Source organism: Plecotus auritus (genome assembly GCF_963455305.1).
Source record: "Plecotus auritus genome assembly, chromosome: 2".
Taxonomy (NCBI): domain Eukaryota; kingdom Metazoa; phylum Chordata; class Mammalia; order Chiroptera; family Vespertilionidae; genus Plecotus; species Plecotus auritus.
The window spans coordinates 97,535,806-97,560,631 of record NC_137771.1 but is presented as its reverse complement, the minus strand read 5'-3'; the positions used below and the strand labels follow the sequence as shown (position 1 = coordinate 97,560,631).

Sequence of the window (24,826 nt, the reverse complement as noted above, 5' to 3'; positions counted from 1 at the left end):
GGGCTCGGGAAAAACCCACAGAAGCGCTTCACAAACGTACTGCCTGGGACGGCCCCCATCTCAAGAGCAAGTGCTGGTGAAATCCAGCCCAATGACCAACACCCATGTGTGTCTGCAGGCGAGCCCTTCGCAACTTCCACCTACCACCCGGCCCCATCTCCCGGAAAGGTCCACAAACTGGCACCAAATACCCGCTCCTGGACCTCTGCAAAGCACTGGTCAGCTCCGGTGGGTGGAGGGGCACCGGTAGGTGCTGGCCTGACCTGCTCTGTTCAGGCATCCCCACACTTGGGCTGGGAGTTGCATGGAAAAATCACCCCTTATACTCTGCTGGTACAATCTACTGCGAACAAATGCAGCATGGAACATTTGCGCGTGACGCTGGCCCCCTGGAACGCCCCCTCAGGCATCAGGGCCATGTTCCACCCCTTAGCTATTGCCGTGTTCCTTCAGATGTGGAACTGAAATTTAAGAACAGACCTTACCCGGGACCGTGATCCACCTCTCCCTCCTTACTTCCTACCACCCTCAGCTGCCACTTCCAAGCCAGACTAGTCCCCACCTCCCCTCCAGAGAGAGTCCTGGAAAAAGTGAGAAAATCCCAATCTGATGAGTGGGTCTCCCACGCGTGTCTGCAGTGGAGTCCATTGCACCCTTCCCGGGCCTGGCCTGCATCCGGGCTCCCTCTGGGCTCCCACGTTCCCCACAGATCCCTGGTGGCTCCTACAGGCGGGCAGGCCTACAGATGGCAGCTCCTGTGGTGTGGATGGCTACCTCACCTCCTGCCCCTCCAGCCCCCCCCACACACACACAGTCTTGCGGTGCTGGTACCCGGCCCAGGGTCGCCCACTGGTCAGCCAGAACTTGCTGAGAGGCAAGCCTATAGGTACAATCTCTGGGGAACAGATGAAGTGCAGACACTCAAGAGTAACCAGGATGAGCCTGATATCACTGCCAGGCTCCTAGAACTCTGCCTCGGGCATACAGATAAAATCTCATCCCTTACTGATTGCCCCAGAGCTACAGAGGGAGGCAGCAATATAAAAATGGCCACAAGGTGGCGACTAAAAATCTGGGTAAAAGTCAGAGAGATGGATCTGAAGGGCCGGAGCCTGGGAGAGAGAGCACCCCCTCCCTCCAAGATCCCCAACTTTGTATTGTTCACCTCCGAGCATCTCCTACCTGGCTCTGAGCAGTGGAAAGCATTCAGCACGGCCCAAGGTGTTCACTGGGAACCTCCTGGCTGGCAAGGCGTGACCCTGGCCGCAGAAGGGACATTTGGAAATATTTTTTCAGGAAGCTGCAGAGAGGAGGACAGACTCCCCATGCAACCTCCCGGAGGCTCAGGGAATGTGTAAACTCCCTTGGCACGCAGACACAGGCTCCCAATTTCCTTTCAATGTGCACGAATCCATGCACCCGTGCACTAGTAGTATATATATTTTTGAAAATACATATTAGGTAACAATAAAAACATAGAATCATATTTATATATATGTAAGTACACAGTATAATATTTAAATACATTTAAAAAGACTGAAATAGGGTGCTAAAATATTAACAATGATGGTCTCTGAGTAGATTTTCCATAATAAGCATGTATCATTTCTAAAGAAAAAAAAATGTAAGCCTTACATTTATTAAGAGAAAAGACATTCAACAAATTTCACAATTGTCTCAATTATTGTCATCACTTTAACGTATTTTGCTTGTGTTCATGATGACCAAATGTCAATATATTTCTATTAATGTTTAAAATAATGTATATTACATTTCCATATTTAGTAATACTTCACAATCTGTTTGGAGAGCAGCCTTAGAACATAAAGGACAGTGGAATAGGCCACACCAAAATGCCACTTTAGTATAAGGGTTATTTTGAGTTGAAGGCAGTTCAGAAGCAGCAGATACAGTTCTTTACTCTCTCCCAATTTACTTAAAAGCAGGACATACATTGTAAAGGTGCCCACCCTCACTCCCCTCTCTACTGGAAAGGCCAGAAACAACTCCAAATCCTTTTAACCCAGAGGAATCTACATAACAAACTAGCCTGTATCTTTCCTTAGTTTCCTTATATATTTACCTTCCTGCAAAACTAAAATGAGGTACTATCTCACACCTGTCAGAATGGCTACCATCAACAAATGACAAGTGTTGGTGAGGATGTTTAATTATAAGCTCTGGGCTCTTCCCATTCCTCTGCCCTCCCCACAGGCCAGCTCAGCTCCGGGTGTGGAAAACCGCTTCCCAGGGCACAATCTAGGGGCATTTCAAGGGACACCGCTCAGGTTTCATGGGCCTCGAAGATGCGCGGAAAGGTGCCGATTTGTCCACCACGCGCTGGAGTGCACACACAGTCCGCAGGCCTCGTTGACCTCACAGGAGGCTCGCAGGCCGGCCAGAAGTGGGTGCGCAGACTACAATTCCCGACAGGCAACGGGACACGTATCTCGCTTGCAGCTGCGGAAAAACGGATGCGGAGGATTCTTCGCGACGCGAAGCGCGAGACGCCGCTGGAGGCCGGCTGAGGGCGGGCCGCCCCGGGCAGCCTCGGGCGCGAAGCATGAGCGGCGCCCTCCCTTGGCTGGCTCGCTTCCTGCCGCCTCCCCGAGCCCGGGTCGCGCGGTGCAGGGCCTAGAGGCGGGCATCGCGAGCCTTCGGCGTGCGTAGGGGCGCTGCGAGCGCGCCAGCTAGGGCAGCAGCCGCCATGGAGGTGAGCGGGCCGGAAGACGACCCTTTCCTGTCGCAGCTGCACCAGGTGCAGTGCCCCGTGTGCCAGCAAATGATGCCCGCCGCGCACATCAACTCACACCTGGACCGTTGTCTGCTGCTCAATCCCGCGGGGCACGCGGAGCCTGCGGCCGGGCCGCATGGACCCGGGGAGCGGCCCAAGGGGCTCTCGCCTCCCGGCACCAAGAGGCGGCGGCTCTCCGAGAGCTCGGCGCTGAAGCAGCCGGCCACCCCGACGGCGGCCGAGAGCAGCGAGGGCGAGGGCGAGGAGGGCGACGACGGCGGCGAGACCGAGAGCCGGGAGAGCTACGATGCGCCGCCCACGCCCAGCGGCGCCCGCCTCATCCCCGACTTCCCGGTGGCCCGCTCCAGCAGCCCGGCGAGGAAAGGCTCAGGGAAGAGGCCGGCCGCTGCGGCCGCCGTGGCGGGGAGCGCGTCTCCGCGAAGCTGGGACGAGGCGGAGGCGCCGGAGGAGGAAGAAGCGGTGGGAGATGGCGATGGGGACGCGGATGCCGAAGGCGAGGACGACCCAGGCCACTGGGAAGCAGACGCCGCCGCCTTCGGGGCCAGCGGCGGGGGCCGCGCGCACCCCAGGGCGCTGGCGGCCGAGGAGATCCGGCAGATGCTGGAGGGCAAGCCGCTGGCCGACAAGATGCGCCCCGACACGCTGCAGGACTACATCGGGCAGAGCAGAGCTGTGGGGCAGGAGACCCTGCTCAGGTCTCTCTTGGAGACGAATGAAATCCCCTCGCTCATCCTGTGGGGGCCGCCGGGCTGCGGCAAGGTGAGTGCCGCCTTGCCGGAAAGGTTTCGACCCTGGATCTCCACGGCGGGTGTAGATCTAACGGCCAGAGAGCCGCGGCGTCGGCCGGCCCCGAAGAACCGCCTGTCTTTGGACTTTGAGGCCTGAGAGCGCAGGGCGTCAGGTAGCCTCTGAGCCCAGGCGGTGCCTGCCCCACACGTGTTGTGATGGATGTGAAAAAGGCACACCCACCCAGATTCATAAGACACGTTTTCTGTCGTTTTCAAAATGAGAATTGGGTGAATTCATAAATTTACAAGAATATATGGACTGTTAGATTTAATCTACTTTTGTGTTCCAACACCACATTAATGACCAAATTCTTAAGGAAACAGCATGCTTCAAATTGCAGAGGCTCATTTGTATGTTACATTTTTAGGTATACGGAATCAGTGTTTAAAATTTTAATTCCTATTGTGCTTCCTTCCCTTCCATCTAGCTGTTAATTTATTTTATCAGACTGATTTGTATTTATCTTTGAAACTATTTAACAAAACTAGTATGAACACTTTGCCCTGTGCAAGTCATTTTCATTTAGAATTTCCATAACTGCCTTCGTAATGCCATGAATTTTAGAGAAAAAACGGTGCTGTATTTTGGTGTCCAGTTCTATATACCTTGTTAGGAATTACCACAAGTCCAAAGGAGGACAGTTAGGATATTGGTGTCTAGAAAACATGTCATTGGAAGAGTGCTTGAAAAATAGTGGAGTGTTAAGATGGGGGAGGGGGCGGGGGGGAGTAGGCTGGGTGTTTAAATATGTGATTAAATAAAAAAAAGATCCATAGGAAGAGGGAGATGAATGAGCACCAGTGAATGAAAGGTAACATTTAGTTTCAGAGTAAAGGGGCTCTCAGAGCTTTCATGTTCAGACTCCTTAGTACACCAGAACTTCTATGATTTTTCTCCAGTTTTTCTTTCCAGCTTCATCTCCCACAACTTAATCGCATCTCCCTTTACCCCAGTTCCTGAAATGCATGTTCCTTTTGTTGCCTTGTTTGCATTCATACTTTCCCTTTGGCCAGGTATAAATTAGATGTAACCCAAATTATGTATTACCATGGTGGTGGATTTAGTTGTTACTCCATTTAGGGGACTGAGCAGTAGCAATTTTATTAATTGTCCTTGAGTCTTAACATCATGAGAATGGCTGATCAGCTGTTGATGGTCTCATATGACAAGAAACATCCCCAGGGAGATGATGAGTAGGGTGAACTCAGAAGATTCAAGACAAAACATTTAGCAGGCTATTTTCCTCAACGTAGTGGTTGGTGATTAGTCACAAGCCCATATATATGTGGCTTGGGAGCCAGTAGGCTGGAATTTGCTGAAGAAGCAGCCTCGTATCTATTGGTGCTATACAACTTTTTAGAAATTAAAGTGCCACCTTTCCATTCAGGGCCAAATTTGACTCTCAGGTTAAACAATCTTCTCTTTTGCTTTATCCCCATCCATATTACTGTATTTCTAACAATAATGTTAATAAGCATATGCAAATTTGTAGAGCACCGTTAAGTGCCAGGCACTGAGCAGTATTTTCCTTGGATCTCCATTGTTTTCTGGTAAGTACTGACATGCTCAGAGTGCTGTTTCACCTCCTTCCAAAGTAGACATTCAGAAGTCTCATGCAGTCATATTAAATGCTAGCTAGTTGTCATTGATCTCAATGCAAAGGCTAACTCTCCTCTCCTAAGCTGCAAAAGGTTCCAGTTGTGGAATTGATGGAGTCTGTGGTCCCTGCACTTCAGTTGCACACCTAGTCCTTCAGCAGTAATGTTTTCTTGGCTGGAAGAGATCACAGCTGTCACCCAGGCTCTACTAAATCAAAACAGCTGTTCTTTTTGCTAGGCTTCCAAAGATCTTAGACTCTTCCCCCCCCCCCCAAAAAAAAAAGGAATCAAATGGGGTTAGGTACAAAGGAGGAAAAATCAGGATTAGCCTAAGGTTTAGCTACTTTCCTGTTTGATCCATGACTTTTTAAATTTCTGATAATGTGCTGTGGTATTTCAGATTGTGTCTTTGCTGCTAATCATTTTTCAGAGGTCAGGTTGCTTGGTATATGCTTAATGTTGATTGTGTTTGTACCCATGGGTGCTTTTTTCTCTGTGTCTGATCAGCTTTTCAAACTGTGTGTGTCATCTTTTCTAGACCACGTTGGCTCACATCATAGCCAACAACAGCAAGAAACATAGCATAAGATTTGTGACATTATCTGCAACAAATGCCAAGACAAATGATGTACGAGATGTCATAAAACAAGCTCAAAATGAAAAGAGCTTTTTCAAAAGGAAAACCATACTTTTTATCGATGAGATTCATCGGTTCAATAAATCTCAGCAGGTATATTAACTTTTCTACCTTTTGGTCATTGTAAACATTAATTAAATAGAATATAAAGTATGTGAGATCACTTTGAAAAGCATTAAGCACTATACAAATGCTAGTGACTGTTGTTATCATTATTAATTGTCTACAAAGAAGCACAGGTTGCCAACCCATCTCTTTAGCTAAACTTTTTTACCTGATTTTACTCTATCACTAAATAGACCCTTAGAGTTATCACTGGATGTTAGCCCTACAGATTTCATATTGGATCATTGACTCACCTTGGCATTTCCCATTAGCAGCATCTGATGGTTACGTATTCACTGATATATATATAATATGTGTATTTACTAAGTTTATTAGGAAGAATAACAATATGTCTTGAGTACTTGCAGTGGAAGAAGATTTTGGAAATACTGTTTTTATGTTCTCTTAGACTTCTGTAATTACATAGCTGCTATATTTAAGCTATTTTAGTTTGGCCTTGGGATAGAAGATACTTTTCTAAGTAAATAAATCATTTATATTGAAACTAGAGTAGAATTCTACTTTGAGCTGTTATTCTACCAGCAAGAGACTGGACTTGGGCATTGGTATTCCAGAAGATGTGTTTTAGGCTTAAAAAAGCATTAGTTGTGTTCTCTTGCTATTGCATCCATATTCAATATTCAATGACTGTAAAGCTGCTATTCCTGAAATCAAAATTAGGAAAAGGAAGGAATGGTTGGCCAACTTACATAGGACTCTGAAGGTTGTCGCTGACTGGAACCAATGTCTTCTGTTTTCCTCCCATGATTAGGATACGTTCCTTCCTCACGTGGAATGTGGGACAATCACTCTAATTGGGGCAACCACGGAAAACCCTTCTTTCCAAGTCAATGCTGCTCTTCTGAGTCGCTGTAGGGTTATTGTTCTTGAGAAGCTTCCAGTAGAGGCAATGGTGACTATTTTAATGCGAGCAATCAACTCACTGGGCATCCACGTCCTGGATTCCAGCCGTCCCACAGACCCTCTGAGCCACAGCAGCAACAGCAGTTCTGAGTAAGTTGACTGTGCAATATCCTGGAGTAACGCACCTCCCAGAGAATCCCCTGGCAGGGGTCCAGAAAGGGCTGGACCGCACTAGGGAGAGAGTGGGGACAGAGAAGAAATGTTGATCAAGTAATGAAAACAGAAGAGAAGGCAGTGCAAGTATATCTCTGCAAATATTTTCTTTCTTTTAAGATGTTTTGTAGTTTATAATGGCTGTATCTATAATTCTTCGAGCTTTAACATTGCTTTGCCCATTATTTTAGTTTTTGGGTGTTTGCTTTTGTGCTTAGAGATTTGGTTCTTTACCTAGCACACTTCTTTTAAAAGTCTTGGAAAACTATGGGAAGCCTTATTGATTATTTTCTTTTATGGAATAGATTTAATTTATAATTCTTTAAAGATTTATAATCAGATTCCGATTTTTTTCTTGCAGTTTACTTCTTTTAAAAATATTAAGTAAAAATTAATGTAAATGGTACCATAAAATCACTTAAATCATTTTAGAATGGTTTTTGCATTCTCTAAAGTCAGACTCAATTTCATGGAAGTAAAGTGATTTTAACTGAAAAGACACATTAGAGGCTATTCCTTTCTTCTCGGTAATCTATAGTTGTATATGAGTGCTACATGAGGTCCTTAATTCACAGGTCTATATCATGGATAATCAATTAGATTACTTCAGTTACAGATTTTCATTTCTTAATTTTAGACTGTATTCTTCAGATGTCCCTGATTCATGTGTCAGTTGAAATATTGCAGTGGAACTTAATCTGGTGTGATGAGAGGCTAATGCCTGCCTCTTCATGCTGGGGACCCCACAGCTGCTGATGCCTGCCCTGGGGCCAAGTTCTGGAGCCACTCTTCTGTGAGGATTAAGTACAAGACATAGGCTCAGGGTTTAGATTTCAGCAGTCTCTCCCTATATGTCTGGCCTCTCCCATTTGCTCCTGTCTTAGATATGAGAAGAATTATGCTATATCTCATGAAAGACCTAAAATGTGGCCAAGGACCTCCAAGTGGAACAAAATCACATCATTTTAGAGTATAGTGATGGGATAGCCATCAGAATTGTGACCAAGAAGATATATGGAACTGCTGGTATCAGTCAGGTGTACTCAGACTTAGGAGCCCTTTGTATGCTGGGCACTTGTTTTTCCCTCTCCCAATCACTGCCATGCCGATATTTAATGAAATGAGGACAAAGAGCCATGGAGCTCATCTTAAAAAGGATTTCTGTGTTTTAACAATCCCACGTCACTTGCATGCACACTAAAATCTGAGAGGAGCAAGTGAAACTAAGAACTGTATACAAAAGTGAGCCGGTGATCCTTTTCTTTAAAAAACTATTTTTTTATTGATTTTAGAGAGGAAGGGAGAGGGAGATATAGAAACATCAATAATGAAAGAGAATCGTTGCCTCCTGCACACCCCCTACTGGGGATGGAGCCCTGCAACCTGGACATGTGCCCTGCCTGGGAATCGAACCATGACCTCCTGGTTCATAGGTCAGTTTGCAACCACCAAGCCACACTAGCTGGGCAAGCCAGTGAATCTTAATCTGTTAAAATTGCTTCCAGTCAGAAAACACCTTCTCTCTCCAGTAGATCGTTTACTGCTCCATTACCACTCATTTAGAATTGATCCTAACTATGAATTCTTTTCATTCTCCTGTTTACTTTCTTATATCCTTTACCTTCCTGAGAAGGCTAGGAGGACAGGAACTTTTCCTTCTTGTTCATATCCCCAGCACCCAGCACAGCACAGCATATAATACATGTTTAATAAATGGTTTGTGAATGAATAAATAAATCGTACCTTTTAATATGAGAGAAATAGTTTAATGGGTTTTTTGTTGTTGTTGCTTTTTGTATAATCCAGCATAAGGGATAATTGCCCCATTGCCCAGGTATCAAGAACCCTTTAATACTACTGTCCAAGCAAACTAGCAGCAAGCAGAATGAAATTAAATATTATTAAGCTTAATTTATTGGTTTGCTTGTTAGAAATTCTGACAAGAAGTTAAGTTGGGAGATGTCATAGGCCATAGGAAGAATTATTCCATTACTAGTGAGTTCCTAATAGAAGTACCTGGCCACCTCAGTTGCCATGGATCGTTAATAGTGGATTGTGTTCTCTTTAAGTTTTAGGTAAAATTTTACTTTCAAATCCCTGCTAACTGACATTAACTATATATACAGTATTGTAGACATAAGTTAGATTTGGTTACACTAAAACTAGTGGGAAGAAAAGACTTTTGACCCCAAATAATTACTCTCTCTCTGGAAAGCTATGAGAGTACATTTGTATTCTTATATTTTGGTGTCCCAGATAACATCTACATTTTCAGAGAAATCCCAGACTATTTAAGGTTGTGCTTGAGAGGAGCTGAGCAGGTACCAAATCTGGAAAGTAATCAAGCTGATGCTTACACCATCCATTTTTTAAAACATATTTTTACTAGAGGCCCAATGCACGGATTTGTGCACCAGTGGGGTCCCTCGGCCTGGCCTGCGGAGATCGGGCTGAAACCGGCTCTCCAACATCCCCCAAGGGGTCCTGGATTGTGAGAGGGCAGTTCTTGGGTGACGCACCTCAGAATCAGGCTCCCTCCTTTCTGGTTCTGGGTGTGTCACCCAAGTCACTGCAGCTCCTGCATTGAGCATCTGCCCCCTGGTGATCAGTGCATGTCATACCTACTGGCCGATTGGCCAGTTGCTTAGGCTTTTATATATATAGACTAGAGGCCTGGTGCACGAAATTCGTGCATGGGGGAGGGGGGTGTCCCTCAGCCCAGCCTTAACCCTCTCCAATCTGGGACCCCTCGAGGGATGTCCGACTGCCCGTTTAAGCCCGATCCTGGTGGGGATCGGGCCTAAACGGGCAGTCGGACATCCCTCTCACAATCCAGGACTGCTGGCTCCCAACTGCTTGCCTTCCTGCCTTCCTGATTGCCCCTAACCGCTTCTGCCTGCCAGCCTGATCACCCACCCCCTAACCACTCCCCTGCCAGCCTGATTGATGCCTAACTGCTCCCCTGCCAGCCTGTTTGCACCTAACTGCCCTCCCCTGCAGGCCTGGTCACCCCTAACTGCCCTCCCCTGCAGGCCTGGTACCCCCCAACTGCTCTCCCCTGCAGGCCTGGTCCTCCCCCAATTGCCCTCCCCTGCAGGCCTGGGTCCCTCCCAACTGCCTTTCCCTGCAGGCCTGGTTGCCCCCAACTTCCCTCCTCTGCCGGCTTGGTCACCCCTAACTGCCCTCCCCTACGGGCTTGATCGCCCCCAACTGCCTTTCCCTGCAGGCCTGGGTCCCTCTCGACTGCCTTTCCCTGTAGGCCTGGTCCCTCCCAACTTCCCTCCCCTGCTGGCCTGATCGCCCACAACTGCCCTCCCCTGCAGGCTTGATTGCCCCCAACTGCCCTCCCTTGATGGCCATCTTGTGGTGTCCATCTTGTGTCCACATGGGGGCAGGATCTTTGACCACATGGGGGCAGCCATTTTGTGTGTTGGAGTGATGGTCAATCTGCATATTACTTTTATTAGATAGGATAGAGGCCTGGTGCATGGGTGGGGGCCAGCTGGTTTGCCCTGAAGGGTGTCCCGGATCAGGGTGGGGGTTCCCTTGGGGCGTGAGGTGGCCTGGGCGAGGGGCCTGTGGTGGTTTGCAGGCCGGCCACACCCCCTGGCGACCCAAGCGGAGGCCCTGGTATCTGGGGTTTATTTATCTTCTACAATTGAAACTTTGTAGCCTGGAGCGGAGCCAAGCCTTCTGCTTGCTCTGAGGCAGCAGCCATGTTTTTGGGGATTTATGTATCTTCTATAATTGAAACTTTGTAGCCTTAAGCAGAGCCCTGGGCCGGCCAGGGTGTGTGGAAAGCTTGGCTTCCTCCATCACCTGGGGCAACCCTAGCCTCCTGCTCTTTCCAGCTCTGTGGCTGCCGCCATTTCTGTTTGGGTTCATGTATCTTCTATCATTGAAACTTTGTAGCCTTGAGTGGAGGCCTAGGCCGGCAGGGGCAGGTGGAAAGCTTGGCTTCCTCTATCGCCAGGGAAACCCAAGCCTCCCTCCTGCTCTCTGGCTGTAGCCATCTTGGTTGGGTTTATTTGCATATTCGCTCCTGATTGGCTTGTGGGTGTAGCAGAGTGATGGTAAATTTGCATATTACTCTTTTATTAGATAGGACTAGAGGCCCGATGCATGAGGATTCATGCAAGAATGGGCCTTCCTTACCCTGGCTGCCAGCACCGCCTTCGCTCCTGCCCGGAGCCGCCTTTCTGCCTTCCCACACTGCCCAGAGTCTCAGAGCTGCTGGGGTGGTGTGGAACTCCTGCGTCCCGCCCCGCCCCTGGCTGCTTGGTGCCTGCATATGCAAATTAACTTGCCATCTTTGTTGGGTTAATTTGCATACTCACTCCTGATTGGCCAGTGGGCGTCGTGGTACAGTCAATTTGCATCTTACTCTTTTATTAGTGTAGTTTGATTTCAGAAAGGAAGGGAGAGGGGGAGAGAGAAACATCAATGATGAGAATCATGATTGGCTGCCTCCTGCACTTCCCCCAGTGGGGATCAAGCCCACAACCCAGGCTTGTGCCCTGACTGGGAATTGAACCATGACCTCCTCATTCATAGGTCAACACTCAAACACTAAGCCACGCTGGCCGGGCCCATTCTTGATTTTACTTGAGGAATTGTGAATTCTTATGCAGTATATACCTGTATAATATAAATTCTCATTAGCATAAGATGAAAGTGTTCTTTTTTCTGTTTCCCTCCTATATTTTGTCTGAATGTGTAAAAAATGCAGCTCCTAGCCAGTTATCTTTCACAGTATTTTTAGGGACATGGGCTCATCTTTCTGCTCTACCATTTAAGCACAGGGCTTCTACCTCAAGCCCCAAGGTAACTGGTTACTGGAAATCTAGCTGTTATATTTGCACTCCAGACAACAGGAAAGAAGAGTGGCCAAAAAATAGCATATCACCTCCCGCTTACCCTCCAGCTTTAGTGTGACATCTGCAAAATAGTACTCTATGTATACTCAGTTGTGTTTTGGTTATGAAGAGAACGATGGAGATAAGTGGTAATTTATGTTGAATTATCTATCCCATAGTGCCTTTGGTTTGTATGAGTAATCAGTTTTCATGTATTTGCTCTCTAAACATTTTTGTCATTTGGTACAGTAAAGCATGCTATCTGTGCTTTGAGTTAATTTTGGAGGCCAAGAAAAAAATCCATGGTCTATTGTCTGATGAGCTTGCACTGTTGAAAATGAGACGGTAAACTAATGTTTACTTGCTGTTTTGAAGGATTGTAAATTCCAGATCATAGGACACGTGCATATTCAAAAACACCCATAAAGAATCAATTGTTTGTAGGCCAGATAATAGCCCATAAGTTTGTGGACATGAAGAGAGTGATATGGAAGTCTGTAATTGCCGTATTACTGTCTAACTAGGCAGAGTTCCAAGAGATGGTTGAAAGAGGTGAAGTGGCTTCTGTCCTGAAGGGAAGGTGTGCTGGCTTGACTTTGAGATGGGGGCTTTTCTCTGATGATCTTGAGAGGAGATCCCAGACAAGGTGGCCCCAAAATGAGGTGGCCCAAAACAAGGTGGCTGTGAGATTGTTTCTTGGTTCTTTTTGTTTTTAATAAAAGTTTGAACTATTCTGCCTGCCCTTTAAAAATAATCTTTTCTAACATTGAATAGAAAGAACGGTAGAGCAACACAAGCATAAAAGGTACTGGTCAGAAGGAGTTGTGGATTTTAATAATTTTTCTTAAAAATGTTTTGATATAAAGAAAAATGTTACATTAATATACATTATTAAATGATGACATAAAAACACTGGCAACTAGAAAGAGATCTTGGGGACCTTGTATTCTCTTCCTGTGGTTGTTGTGCCAAATTACCACAAAGTGTACCTTAAAAGAATAGAAATTTCTTTTCTCACAGTTAGGGAGGCTTGAAATCTGAAATCAGGCTGTTGGCAGGTTCACATTTTCTTCAGAGACTCTAGGAGAGAGTCCTTCCTTTCAAATTCTGGTGACTTGTGGCATTCCTTGGTTTGTGGCAGGATTGCTCCAATCTCTGCCTCCATCTTCACATGGCCTCCTCTGTGTACCACTATACTCCCTTTTACTGTTTTTTTATAAAGACATTTGTCATTGTCACCCAGCTTGAAGAGAATAGAACCAGGTTTTGAAGTCATGTTTAACTACTAAACTATCTCAGATGTTAAAAGGGTATGAAGTTAAAAGGGTATGAAGTTAAAAGGGTTACTTACTATTTAATATAAGTTAAAACTGCTGCTAGTTAGTATTAATATTCTAACCTTTTTCTGTTTCTTTGTGTAAGTGCAACACTGTATTAATTTGTAAAGTATTAGGGACTGCAATATTTCCAGCTGTAATTTAGCAGGAGTGCCTCTTAACCAGATCTACACATCACAATGACCAGGGATGCATCTTGACAAGACGTGCTCAGGGTCTGTCCCTGGAGATTTCAGAATCAGTACATGTGTGGTAAGATACACGGGCTGTACTTGGGGAAGGTTCTCTGTAATCTGATGCACATTCCTGGTAGAGGACCACTGCATAGCAGTTGTTACCCTATCCATGGAATGTTTTACTTTAGTGAAAGAGATTCACAGAATATTGTTTTGTAATTTAGGGAGAGTTTAACTGAGTCTTTTGTTTTGCCTTGAAACAACAGGTACGTTTTTAGAATCTCACTCCTTCACCTTAAATATCCAGCCATCTCAATAGAAGCCTTCAGATCCCATGTTATTTACCAGAAAAACAATGGGCAGAAAGATTCACACCCTTGAAAGAAAAAAAGAAAGGAAAGAGCTGTCTTTACAGCATGTACAGCATGCTTCCCATATTCCTGCTAAGTCCAAAGCATTTCGCTTCAGTTGGAGAAAGTAGGCTGTCTTTATTTCTAGGTCTTACTAACTAGAAATATGATCTTTTCCAAAGCATTTATTTCAACCTTTTTTTTTTCTTCTTATTGTGGAACACTTGAGGATTTGGTGAGGTTTGTTTGTTTTTTAATCACATTATAACAATATAATTTACTATCTCATTTCTTTCTCTATATTTTGCTATGGGATTGCAGGCACTCTAGCCCCAAAGTAAATTGTGCCTCATTTAATCCTATGGTAACTTTGAAAAGTTCATTCCAAATGGAAAACATTTTAAAAGTTTATGCTTAAATTTGAAAATCATGTTAAATTCTCTAGAATAGGAGCACTCTTTCAAGATATTTTGTGCAGTAGTTACTGTTTGCTGAGGAGTTTTGCAAATATAAATACAAATATCCCTTATTTCATCATTCTTGGCCTAAGTCCTCTCATCTGCTCCCTCTCCTAAAACCTCAAGGTATTTTCATACATTTTATTACTCCTCAGAACCTAGGTAGTATGAACTAGGGCTCAGGAAACACTGGGTGGTAGGTAGAACCCTTTGAACATCCTATACAGTGTTCTTAGTAGCACATTTTCACTCGGGGATTTGTTTGACCATCGTGAGAGCCATCAGTAATCGCTTTTATTATTTGACCAGAACTTCTGGAAGATTCATTTGTGTATTTTTTTTTTTTTTAAACTAACTCATTTTGAACGTTGGGTGAAATTTGGAGTGTGGTTCATATTGAAGGGAGGAGGAATGAATGGAGTGGGAGCTTAGGTGGAAGCACTCAGCTCTGGCTTTATTGTGGCAGCACTCTCATTCTCCATGACTTCAAACCTGATTCACAAAGGTGGACTTCGGTTAAGAGTTTAAAAATTGAAGGAAGCATCCTATTTTCCAGCCACATATAATACATGCGCATTCTCAAAGGCTTATTCATTGTGTGCTATCTATAAATCTATGAAACAGTCTATGAGTTGTCTTCTCTCATAAGTAATAGGGCCTGCTCACTGGTTCTATAAGGGGACTCCATGGAAACGGGGCAGGATAGTAGACACTAGAGTATTAAAGGCCTCACATTTTTTTCTCTGTCCCACGAGCATTCTTGTCTCTATACAAAGGCCAAATTCATAGAAAGATTTCTACCAAAATACTAATGTTAAGGTAATACAGCAAGAAGTGACTTTTACCCCTGTTTTTAAAATCCTATATAATCATATATAATAAAAGGCTAATATGCAAATTGTCCCCTCAACCATTCAACTGGAAATTTGACCAGGGGGCAGGGCCAGCCGGCCAACTGCTGGCAGCCCCCTCCCCTCAGTGGCCCTGCCCCTAATTGCCCCCCCTCCCCTCGGCCTGTGGCCCCATCTGCCCCGATTGGGGCGGGCAGGCTGGACCCCACCTGTGCACAAACTCATGCACTGGGCCTCTAGTCCTATCTAATAAAAGAGTAATACACAAATTGATCATCACTCCAACACACAAGATAGCTGCCCCCATGTGGACACAATGGCTGGCAGGGGCGGGCAGTTGTGGGCGATCGGGCCAGTAGGGGAGGGCAGTTGGGAGGGACCAGGCCTGCAAGGGAGGGCAGTTGGGGGGGACCAGGGCAGTTGGGGGGGACCAGGCCTGCAGGGGAAGACAATTAGGGGCGACCAGTTCTGCAGGGGAGGGCAGTTGGAGGTGACCAGGCCAGCAGGGGAGAGCAGTTAGGGGCAACCAGGCTGGCAAGGGAGAGAAGTTAGGGGTGACTGGGCCAGCAGGGGAGGGCAGTTGGGGGCAATTGGGCTGGCAGGGGAGCAGTTAGGTGTCAATCAGGCTGGCAGGCAGAAGTGGTTAGGGGCAATCAGGCAGGTGAGCTATTGGGAGCCAGCAGTCCTGGATTGTGAGAGGGATGTCCCAGATTGGAGAGGGTGCAGGCTGGGCTGAGGGACACCCCCCCCCCCCCCCCGTGCGTGAATTTTGTGCACCAGGCCTCTAGTCTACACTAATAAAAGAGTAAGATGCAAATTGACCGTACCTTCGCGATGCCCACCAGCTAATCAGGAGTGAGTATGCAGATTAACCCAACAAAGATGGCGGGTTAATTTGTGTACGCAGGTGCCGAGTGGCCGTGGGCGGGACAGGACACAGGCGTTTTGCACCGCCCCTGCCGCTCCAAGCCTCTTGGCAGTGTGGGGAGGCGGAAAGGCAGCTCCGGACAGGAGCAAAAAGGTGGCTCCGGCCAGAGTGAAGGCGGTGCCGGCAGCCAGGGGAAGGAAGTCCCATTCTTGCACAAATCTTCATGCATCAGGCCTCTAGTTTAATATAATGTACATTTTATAAATAAGTAATATTTAGAGTTCTGAGTACATTGTTTTTCAAAAATTTATTTAATTGTTAAGGATGCAAACTATACATTGTATGATCCCAATTTGTTTTAAATTAGATGTAAGGTTTATGGTTGAAGGGGTGGATGGATCAAAAATGAAATTCAACAAAGGCCATAGTAGCTATTGTTATCTCTAGGTGGAAGAGATAATAGATTGGGGGGAGAGAGGAGCTATACTTTCTATATTGTAATTTAAAAGGAAATAAATGTTTTACTCTAAAATTGTGGGAAAATTAGTCTATTCATTATTGTGCAGATATTGAATGCCTGTTCTTTTAGAAACATCGATGAGAGAGAAACATTGATCAGCTGCCTCCTGCACACCCCCTCTCCCCCACTGGGGATGTGCCCACAACCAAGGTACATGCCCTTGACTGGAATCGAACCTGGGACCTTTCAGTCCGCAGGCCGACGCTCTATCCACTGAGCCAAACCAGTCAGGGCCTGGGAGAATCTTTTGTGACCTCTACTACTCTACACACTTAAGGTGATTAATACCCACCTGGAAGTGCACCGCAGGCCAGAATCCCAGAGACCTGCTTCCAGGTGCTGCTCAGCCCAGCATAACTGGATACCTGGTTTGTTTTTTATAAAATGAGAGAATTGAGCTGTGATCTGGAGCCTTTCAGAACTAACTTTCTGATGTGTTGCCACCTCTCCCCTGTGTGGGGAGTGGTCTGAGTATGCCCATGTTGTCAGGATGTGGCCTGTGTGCGGCATGTTTTCTGTACATCATAATGAGGCACTAGTGTTTTTGTAGTTTTCACTGTTCTGTAGGATAGAACCATGGAGACCACATGTCCACGGCAACTTTCTAAAACTTCTGTGTCTTTATACATGCTTCTGTGTATGTGCTTATCCAGTGACTTACCTTCATGACTCAAAGTCAGGTCAGTTTTCAGTATCAATAGTATTTAACCATGTTAACAATGTAAGTTCAAAATAGAGCAGGTATCTTGAACATAAGATAGCTTTTAGTGACCTTGCTAAGAGTTTGCTAGGAAGTGCTATAGAATGAAAGTTCTGTCATACCAGTGTGACCAAAACTAACGCTGGTTGTGTTGCAGGCCCTCCGTATTCATAGAGGATAAAGCGGTAGACACTCTGGCTTATCTCAGTGATGGGGATGCCCGAATTGGACTGAATGGACTGCAGTTGGCGGTGCTGGCCAGATTAAGCTCCAGGAAGATGTTTTGTAAAAAGAGTGGGCAAGCCTATTCTCCCAATAGAGTTCTGATCACTGAGAATGATGTGAAGGAAGGCCTCCAGAAGTCTCACATTTTATATGACCGAGCAGGTAAATAACTCTGAAGTGTGGAAAAAATGAAACTTGAATGAAATAAGTTGTGTGCACACACCCTCACTTCCAGGCCTCTGACCTTCATCTGGATCCAAAGCATGAATGTGTTTCTCAATGGGATCTCCAGGTTGGTCATAGACCTAAACCTTACACTCAGAGTCTGATTTCAAAGATCCAGCTTCCTGAGCGTTCTCAAGAGAGTTGCAGAGCAGAAGCTGTCCTGATGAGAACTGAGAGGGCTTTTGGGGTTTGAAATTGCAGGCTTCAAACTTATCTTTTAAGGTAGTTATTTTTCCATTATTCGCTGATGGCACCTTTTAGAAGACAAGCATTTTTAAAACCTATACATTCAATTAACAGTAATTCTTGAGATAATTTATAATGGCATTAAATAACAGCAGGACTCTTGAAATAAGTGACTTATTTTATTTAATGAGAATTAAAATTCTTAATTTCTAGTGTCTGAACTAAACATTAGGTTTTATTTGGATCTTGATGCTTTTATTTTGAAATAGCTTTTTAAAAAATTTAATTTTGCTTTGTACAGTTACCTGTTTTTGTAGAACCACATTTACAGATATCAATTTTGATACCAGCTCTTATTAAATCCGTGAGTTGGCAATATTAAATATCATAAGCACAGCACATTTGTATCTTTTTATAGAAGATGTGGGTGAGGAAGATAGCACACTGTAGATTAGCCTGGATGTTTCAGGCTTGAGTATCTGTGCGATTCTGGATATTGCAGTAACAGGAATAGAATTTCCACACCTTGGAAAGCTCTGCTGGAAAGGGAGCTGATGATTGAACATTCCAGAGATCATGGAGGCTGCACCATGTCTTTAGTAGTATTTCCAAATGCCTTTTGATGTTGGAGAGGACTTCTTATTTGGTAGAGAAGGGTGGGGGAGTTTAAGAAGGACTTTGGTTCTAGGCACTGCCTCCTGGTGAGTGAGCAACCTGTGACCTTGGGGAAGTGACTGAAGCTCCTCAGCCATTGGGGACAATGGGGTGAAATGGGGATGGGGTGGCTGACAAGCAGGTGGGACACATCAGAGGCCTTTAACAACAGTCCTCTTTACTTCATGATGTGAATGTGCCTCTCACCAGGTACTTCTCTCATGTCCCGAAGGTCTCCAAAGGCCTTGAATGTCATGAATGCTTGGAAAATCTGAAAAGTAAAGTATTCTGGATGTAGAATTTCGCATTGGAGATGTGAACAAAATTAAAAATTTTAAGAGGTAAAAATAGTTCCACATGCTGGACTCTCCATTGTTTCTTGGGGGTCCCAGCAACAGTGGTCTTTTTCTCTACTTGGAGGTGTCATAAAAGCGACTTTATTTTGATTAGACCAACTAGAACTGTTCTTTCAGTCCGTCACTTAAAAAGCAGAAAGCTACCATTTAACATAACATTAGCTAATATTGTTATATTTTATCAGTCCGTCACGTAAAAAACGGAAAGCTATCATTTAACATAACATTAGCTAATATTGAATCTCAGTATTTTATATACATTGTCTTTGTTTTAATTCTTAAGATAACTTTAGGAGATAACTTAATATCCTCATTTTACAGATGGCAAAACTTGCCTGAATTCACAAAGCAAATGGTTAAATTCATCCTCAACTCCAGGTCTGACTGGTTAGGAGGACTATGTCCTTCCCCACTGGCAGTGCTGCCTCCATGTCAGTCCCTCCCCACAGTCACCAGTTTCACTGCTGGAGCAGGTCACTCATGCTGCTCACACTCATGCACATTCACACATACCTACTCATGGACACACACACAATGGATGCTAGACATGTCCAGTCCTCGGGTCCTGCTCCTTGGGGATCACCTTCTCTATAGCTCTTTGCTGCCCTAGGAAGAGCTGGACCCATGGAAGCCACTGGGAGCCCTGTCTTGAGAACCCACACAATCCACAAGTCTTACACCCCAACCTGCCCCATGCGAAATCACTGTGTATAGACGGTCTGCTCCACAGTGTATTCAGAGACTTACACCATTCAGATCCTAGAGCATCAGGCTGCCCCATCAGTAGGGTGATTGAAGCACTGCCCTGGAAGTCTTCTGGCTTATACTTTGGGGTCTTTTTTAACTCAGGTGAAACAAAGACCCTTACCCCCAGGATTATAATTATTTCTTTTACTGTCTTCTATTATTGTTGGACCCAATAACTAGCTCAGATAATTTTGCATCAGAATGAAGAAATTTCCAAGTGAGAACACATTCTCTGCCATGCATTAAGGTCAGAGTTCTGCATAAATAATATGAAATTTTAATTTATAAAGCAGTATATACTAAAAGCAAAAATGAAGCTAGCATAGAATAATGATCTAACACATGTTTCTATAGTGCTTACTCCATACCAGGCATTCATTATTTAATACTCACAACCCTGTGAGCTAGCTCGTCTTATAATACCCGTTTTACAGATGAGAAACCCCAGGAGGTATAGAGGGTCAATCACTTGCCTAGTTACATAGCTAATACGTTTGGTGTTCAAACTCAGGCAGCTTGGCTCCAGAACCCAGGTCTTAACCATCTTGCCTTTTGTTGCTGACCCTCAGTAAAGATATAAGAAAGTGAATAACCTCTGTGGCAGGGAGGGTCATTGCCAGCTCCTTATTTACATCTGACAGGGAGTGAAGTAGAGGTGGCTGCTGCCTTCTCCGTGTCCATGAGTCATGCACTGTCTGGCCCCTTGCCATGTCCAGGCTCAGCACAGAGCCAGCGTCCAGGACTGTGAAGGAGGTGGGCAGAACCATGTGGGTTTCACTAGGACACTTTTCCAGCCAGTCTCTGTGCCACTGTGACCTAGTTGAGGAAGCCCTGGGACAGGCAACAACTCAGTTTGTCCACAGAAGTCTGGCAGCTCTGCTGAAACGTGGATCTGTCTCGGTGCTCCTCTGAAAAGTGGGAGGGGTTCGGTCATCCCCCTAAACCCCCGTTCGGCCTCACAGGTCTTTCTCGTTGTCCTGTGCTCTTCAACTGAAGGCTGTCACTTTATCAGCAGAGTCCGTGGCCCGGACTTCCCTGGGCCCAGATGCTGTATAGAGCAGGTCATGGTCTTGTTCGCCTTGGCTTGAGGAGCGGAGCACAGACCAGATACTTCTCTGGAAGGACTGTTTCTAATAAGAATAACACTTCTCTCTCAGGAGCAGCATGCCCTCTTCTCAAATTTAGGGAAGAGATGATGGTTAGAAAATAGTGAAATGTGTGCAGTTGTAAATGTTTAGCCATAATTTTCTCTTCTTAAATATGTTTTCCTAAAGCACATTTGACTGATTTGTTGTCCTGGGTAAAATAATGGGTAAAACCAAGTGGTGAGGGAGAAGGGCTGCATGCTTTCAGGGTGAGAGCTGTTAGTCCCCGTGTCAGTCCTGGGATCCTGCCACATGCACATGTGTCCCACACCAGATTCAATGACCACAGGCTTCAGATATCAGAAAGGCAACTGGACATGACACTGAGGAACAAATGGGCTGTAACAGCTGTTCTTGCCACTTGGCTCTTCTTTTTATGGGCTACATCCAGGCCCAGGGTCAGTTCTCCTCCAGTTGCCAGTGGGGCACAAGAAGCCAGAACATCGCAATCACCCTCTTCCCACTCATGGCTCTGGCACATCCACCAAGGTCTGTGAGGACCACCTTTCACAGTGAATGTCCCTCCCTTTGCTTAGTGTGGGGTCCCATTCAATGTGAACAACCACAGGTGTCCAGCAGCCTCCTGCTCTGACGGGCTGGGCTACCCAGGTTACTGCACAGGCCTGCTCCAACTCCCACACTAGTGGCATGTGCCCTCTCACTGAGCAATGCGGAACAGCCTCCCACACATGCTCCTCAGCTTTCCTAGGCACTGTGGGAGTTTAGGCTTTCCTAAGTCAGCCAGTAAGAGCAACATAGGGCTTGGTGGACCCTCCTCTGAGCCCTGAGGAGTCCCTCTTTCTGCCAGTAACTGAGCAGGTGCTTTCTGTGGTGTCCAGGAGAAGAGCACTACAACTGCATCTCTGCTCTTCATAAGTCGATGCGGGGCTCAGACCCGAGCGCCTCCCTCTACTGGCTGGCACGCATGCTCGAAGGAGGGGAGGACCCGCTGTATGTGGCAAGGAGGCTGGTGAGGTTTGCCAGTGAAGACATAGGTGAGTGTGATAGGATGGCCCAGAGCCTGGAGCCCATGAGGGCAGGGTGGATGGAGGGAGGAAGTGGTACTGTTTGTACCATGTGGGACAGGTAAGAAAAGAGTGAAGTATGAACTCGGTGTATTCCTTGATGTGTGTGTGAGCTTTTGAGTGTCTGTGTTCCTAAAGTCACCATTCTGTTCCCTCTTCATTGGTGATTTTTATTACATGAGTATTGAAATCTAAGAAATATTTTAAATTTGCTTTTCAGTCAAGTGTTCAGGTTTTTATTGGATTGCTGCTGAGAGAAATGGAAGATTCTGGGCACTGTTTAAAGAAAAAGATCAGAAAAACGTTTCCTTGATGTTAGTAAAGGTTTAATTTTATTTTACTTTTTTTGTTGTTAATTCTCACTGAAGGATATTTTTCCATTGACTTTTTTTTTTTTTAGAGAGAGTTGAAGGGAGGGGAAGAGACAGAGAGAAGCATTGATGTGAGAGAGACATATCGATTGGTTGCCTCCCACAGGCACCCCAACCAGAGGTGGTGATTGAGCCTGCAACTGAGGTATGTGCCCTTGATCAGAAACAAACCTGGACCCTTCAGTCTGTGGGTTGATGCTCTATTCACTGAGCCAAACCAGCTAGGGTGTAACTTTTATTTTTAATGTATCCATCCTTGTGACTGTCTTCATGGTCTCCACTCCTTATGTATTATTTTTCCTACTAGATAGAATGGAGATTTTATCCCTGAGGAAACAATTTTTGACACCACACAGTAACCATTCAGTAACTATGTCTTGAATGAGCTAATGAGATCAGAGAAAAGTCTGTCCATTCTGCTAAGTGGGATTTTTTTGGTCCGCAGTCTACAAGCAGTGACAGTCTCAGGTCTCGGCAGCACGGAGACAGATCAGGGTGGGTGTGCATTGTGACTTACATCTCCCTTTCTCTCTGTGTGCAGGTCTGGCAGACCCATCTGCATTACCACAAGCAGTGGCTGCCTACCAGGGCTGTCACTTCATAGGCATGCCTGAATGTGAGGTAACATCTTCAGCTCAGCTCTGTGCAGATCAGCTCCTTTCTCTTGTACTGTGTCCCCTTGTGGATTTACATATATAGGGTATCCCAAAATGTATACACATTTTAACACTTGATAACTCACTTAATTTTCACTCCTTTGTATGTTTAACTGCTTTGAAATAATTGGTGAAGTCAGACTAATCTTTGAACAAAGAAAAGTTATCCTAAAGTGCCACTAGACTTTTTTTTTTTAATGGAGATACATAAAATACTAAGTTTACAGTATAAAACCAGCAACAGTCAACAAATTGAGGGTATACAAATACTGAACGAAATTATTCTTAATGTTATCATCAGGGCCTGGACCACAGCAGTCATTAGTTTGAAAACAGGCATCTTCATTTCTATAGATTCTTTTAAATTTTGAAAATGAACTGTATGTTAATAGACACTGACTTTATAATCATTCAAAGTGTGTATACATTTTGGGGGGACACCCTTTATCTTCTGCCTTCACCATTAGTTAATGTGTGGGCGCACTGAAGAAGCTTCTTATTTAACTCCCATTTTATAAGCTTAGACTCGAGAGAGAGGGGATCTTGGGTGTTGACAGGTCATGGTTTCAAACTACTTCCAGTTGCCTGAGGTTCAGAGGAAGTGCTCAGAGATTCCTGGGGGCAGAAGTGTTGAAGCTGAACAGGAGGTCTGTGCAAGTTCACCCACAAACACACCAGCTTCGTAGTTATGTTTTATGTATTGGGGTTTTAAGAAAAACTTCATTTAATAAAAAGTTCTTCAGTTTAAAAAAAGAAAACCACAGGTCTGGTTCAACCTCTCTCCTCATGTAGGAATTTCTTCTTTCTGTCATAGGTGGTTGTCCAGACTAGAGGCACAAAGAGGAGTGATAAAAGTGTGGTGGGAATCTTCTCAGAATTAACTTATGGCATCATAGAGTATTCTGCAAAACAAACTTTCTGGTACCTTAATAACAAAATGTTTCCTTTTCATCTAGGTGCTTCTGGCCCAGTGTGTAGTCTATTTTGCCAGAGCCCCAAAGTCTATTGAGGTGTACAGCGCCTATAATAACGTCAAAGCCTGCCTGCGAAACCACCAGGGGCCTCTGCCCCCCGTCCCACTGCACCTGAGGAATGCACCAACCCGACTCATGAAGGACCTAGGCTATGGCAAGGGCTACAAATACAACCCCATGTTCAGCGAGCCTGTGGACCAGGAATACCTGCCCGAAGAATTGAGAGGAGTGGATTTCTTCAAGCAGAGGCGATGCTGACTCTTTGAGGCTGACAGCAGAAGGATGTTACTTTCTTTTTTCTTCTTCTTCTTCTTCTTTTTTTTAATAGGAATGGCCAGAAAGAGAGTAAATGGATTGTGAAGTTGGTTTCCTGGTAAAAGTTAAAACAGCCCAACTTTTTGTGCCAGAAATTTGAGAGTTTCTTAAGTGGAGGCACAGCTACTTCAGCTAAGTGTGTAATGCTAACTGTGTTCATTTGCACTCTGCAATGGTTATGCGTATGGAAGTGTCTGGCAGCTTTGTGCAATGAATTAATGTTATAAGGAATTATCTATTTTGTCATAGTATTTAAATCATAATGTCATTTCAGAATTCAGTTCTGTAGGATTTTTTTTCCCTTTAAAAAATGTATATTCTGGGTAGTTTTAATTGGTAAAAAAATGTAATTGTGATTTAATACTGCATAGTGTTCTGGGGTATTTTTTTTATATGCAAAGGTCTTATGAGCCAATAAAACTATTTCAAAGTAGTCTTCAGTTCGCTCCTGTTTTTCTCACCTTGGATACCTAGGTTCCAACGTCTTGTTACCATCACATTGTGGGTAAATACTGTAAAAGAAAAATTATCATAGGTGAAATTGAAAAGCTTTGTATTTTTTTAAATTTTAATTTCTTAAAGGAATACATATAATTTTAAATTGCTTATAAAAATCCAGTTGTTTGTTCCATTTCTCCCTGCTTCCTCCAGTTTCTTCTTGCAGTTCTGTGTTTCTAAATAATATAGGAATTTCACTTTTGTGTTTCCTAAAGTTAAATGTCTGACATAGAGAACTTAGTTTTCTTTGTGTCTACGCTAATTCTCTTCAAACTCCTTAATAGCTATTTTGCACACATTTCCACAGAGATGGCCCCATCAGTAACCCATTGGTTCTCTTTCCACCCTGGGTGTGATCCCTCCTGGGCATGC

The 24,826-nt window shown here is 44.9% G+C and overlaps 1 protein-coding gene across 1 annotated transcript; it reads left to right on the top strand.

The window, feature by feature from the left end:
- The first annotated feature begins 2,481 nt into the window (after nucleotides 1-2,481).
- On the top strand, nucleotides 2,482-24,591 carry WRNIP1 (WRN helicase interacting protein 1). The gene is made up of 7 exons (XM_080655909.1): nucleotides 2,482-3,514; nucleotides 5,681-5,872; nucleotides 6,657-6,898; nucleotides 17,235-17,464; nucleotides 21,455-21,610; nucleotides 22,553-22,632; nucleotides 23,624-24,591. Exons 1-7 carry the CDS (start codon nucleotides 2,708-2,710, stop codon nucleotides 23,897-23,899), a joined length of 1,983 nt encoding a protein of 660 aa, XP_080512035.1. The 5' UTR covers nucleotides 2,482-2,707; the 3' UTR covers nucleotides 23,900-24,591.
- The last annotated feature ends 235 nt before the right edge of the window (nucleotides 24,592-24,826 follow it).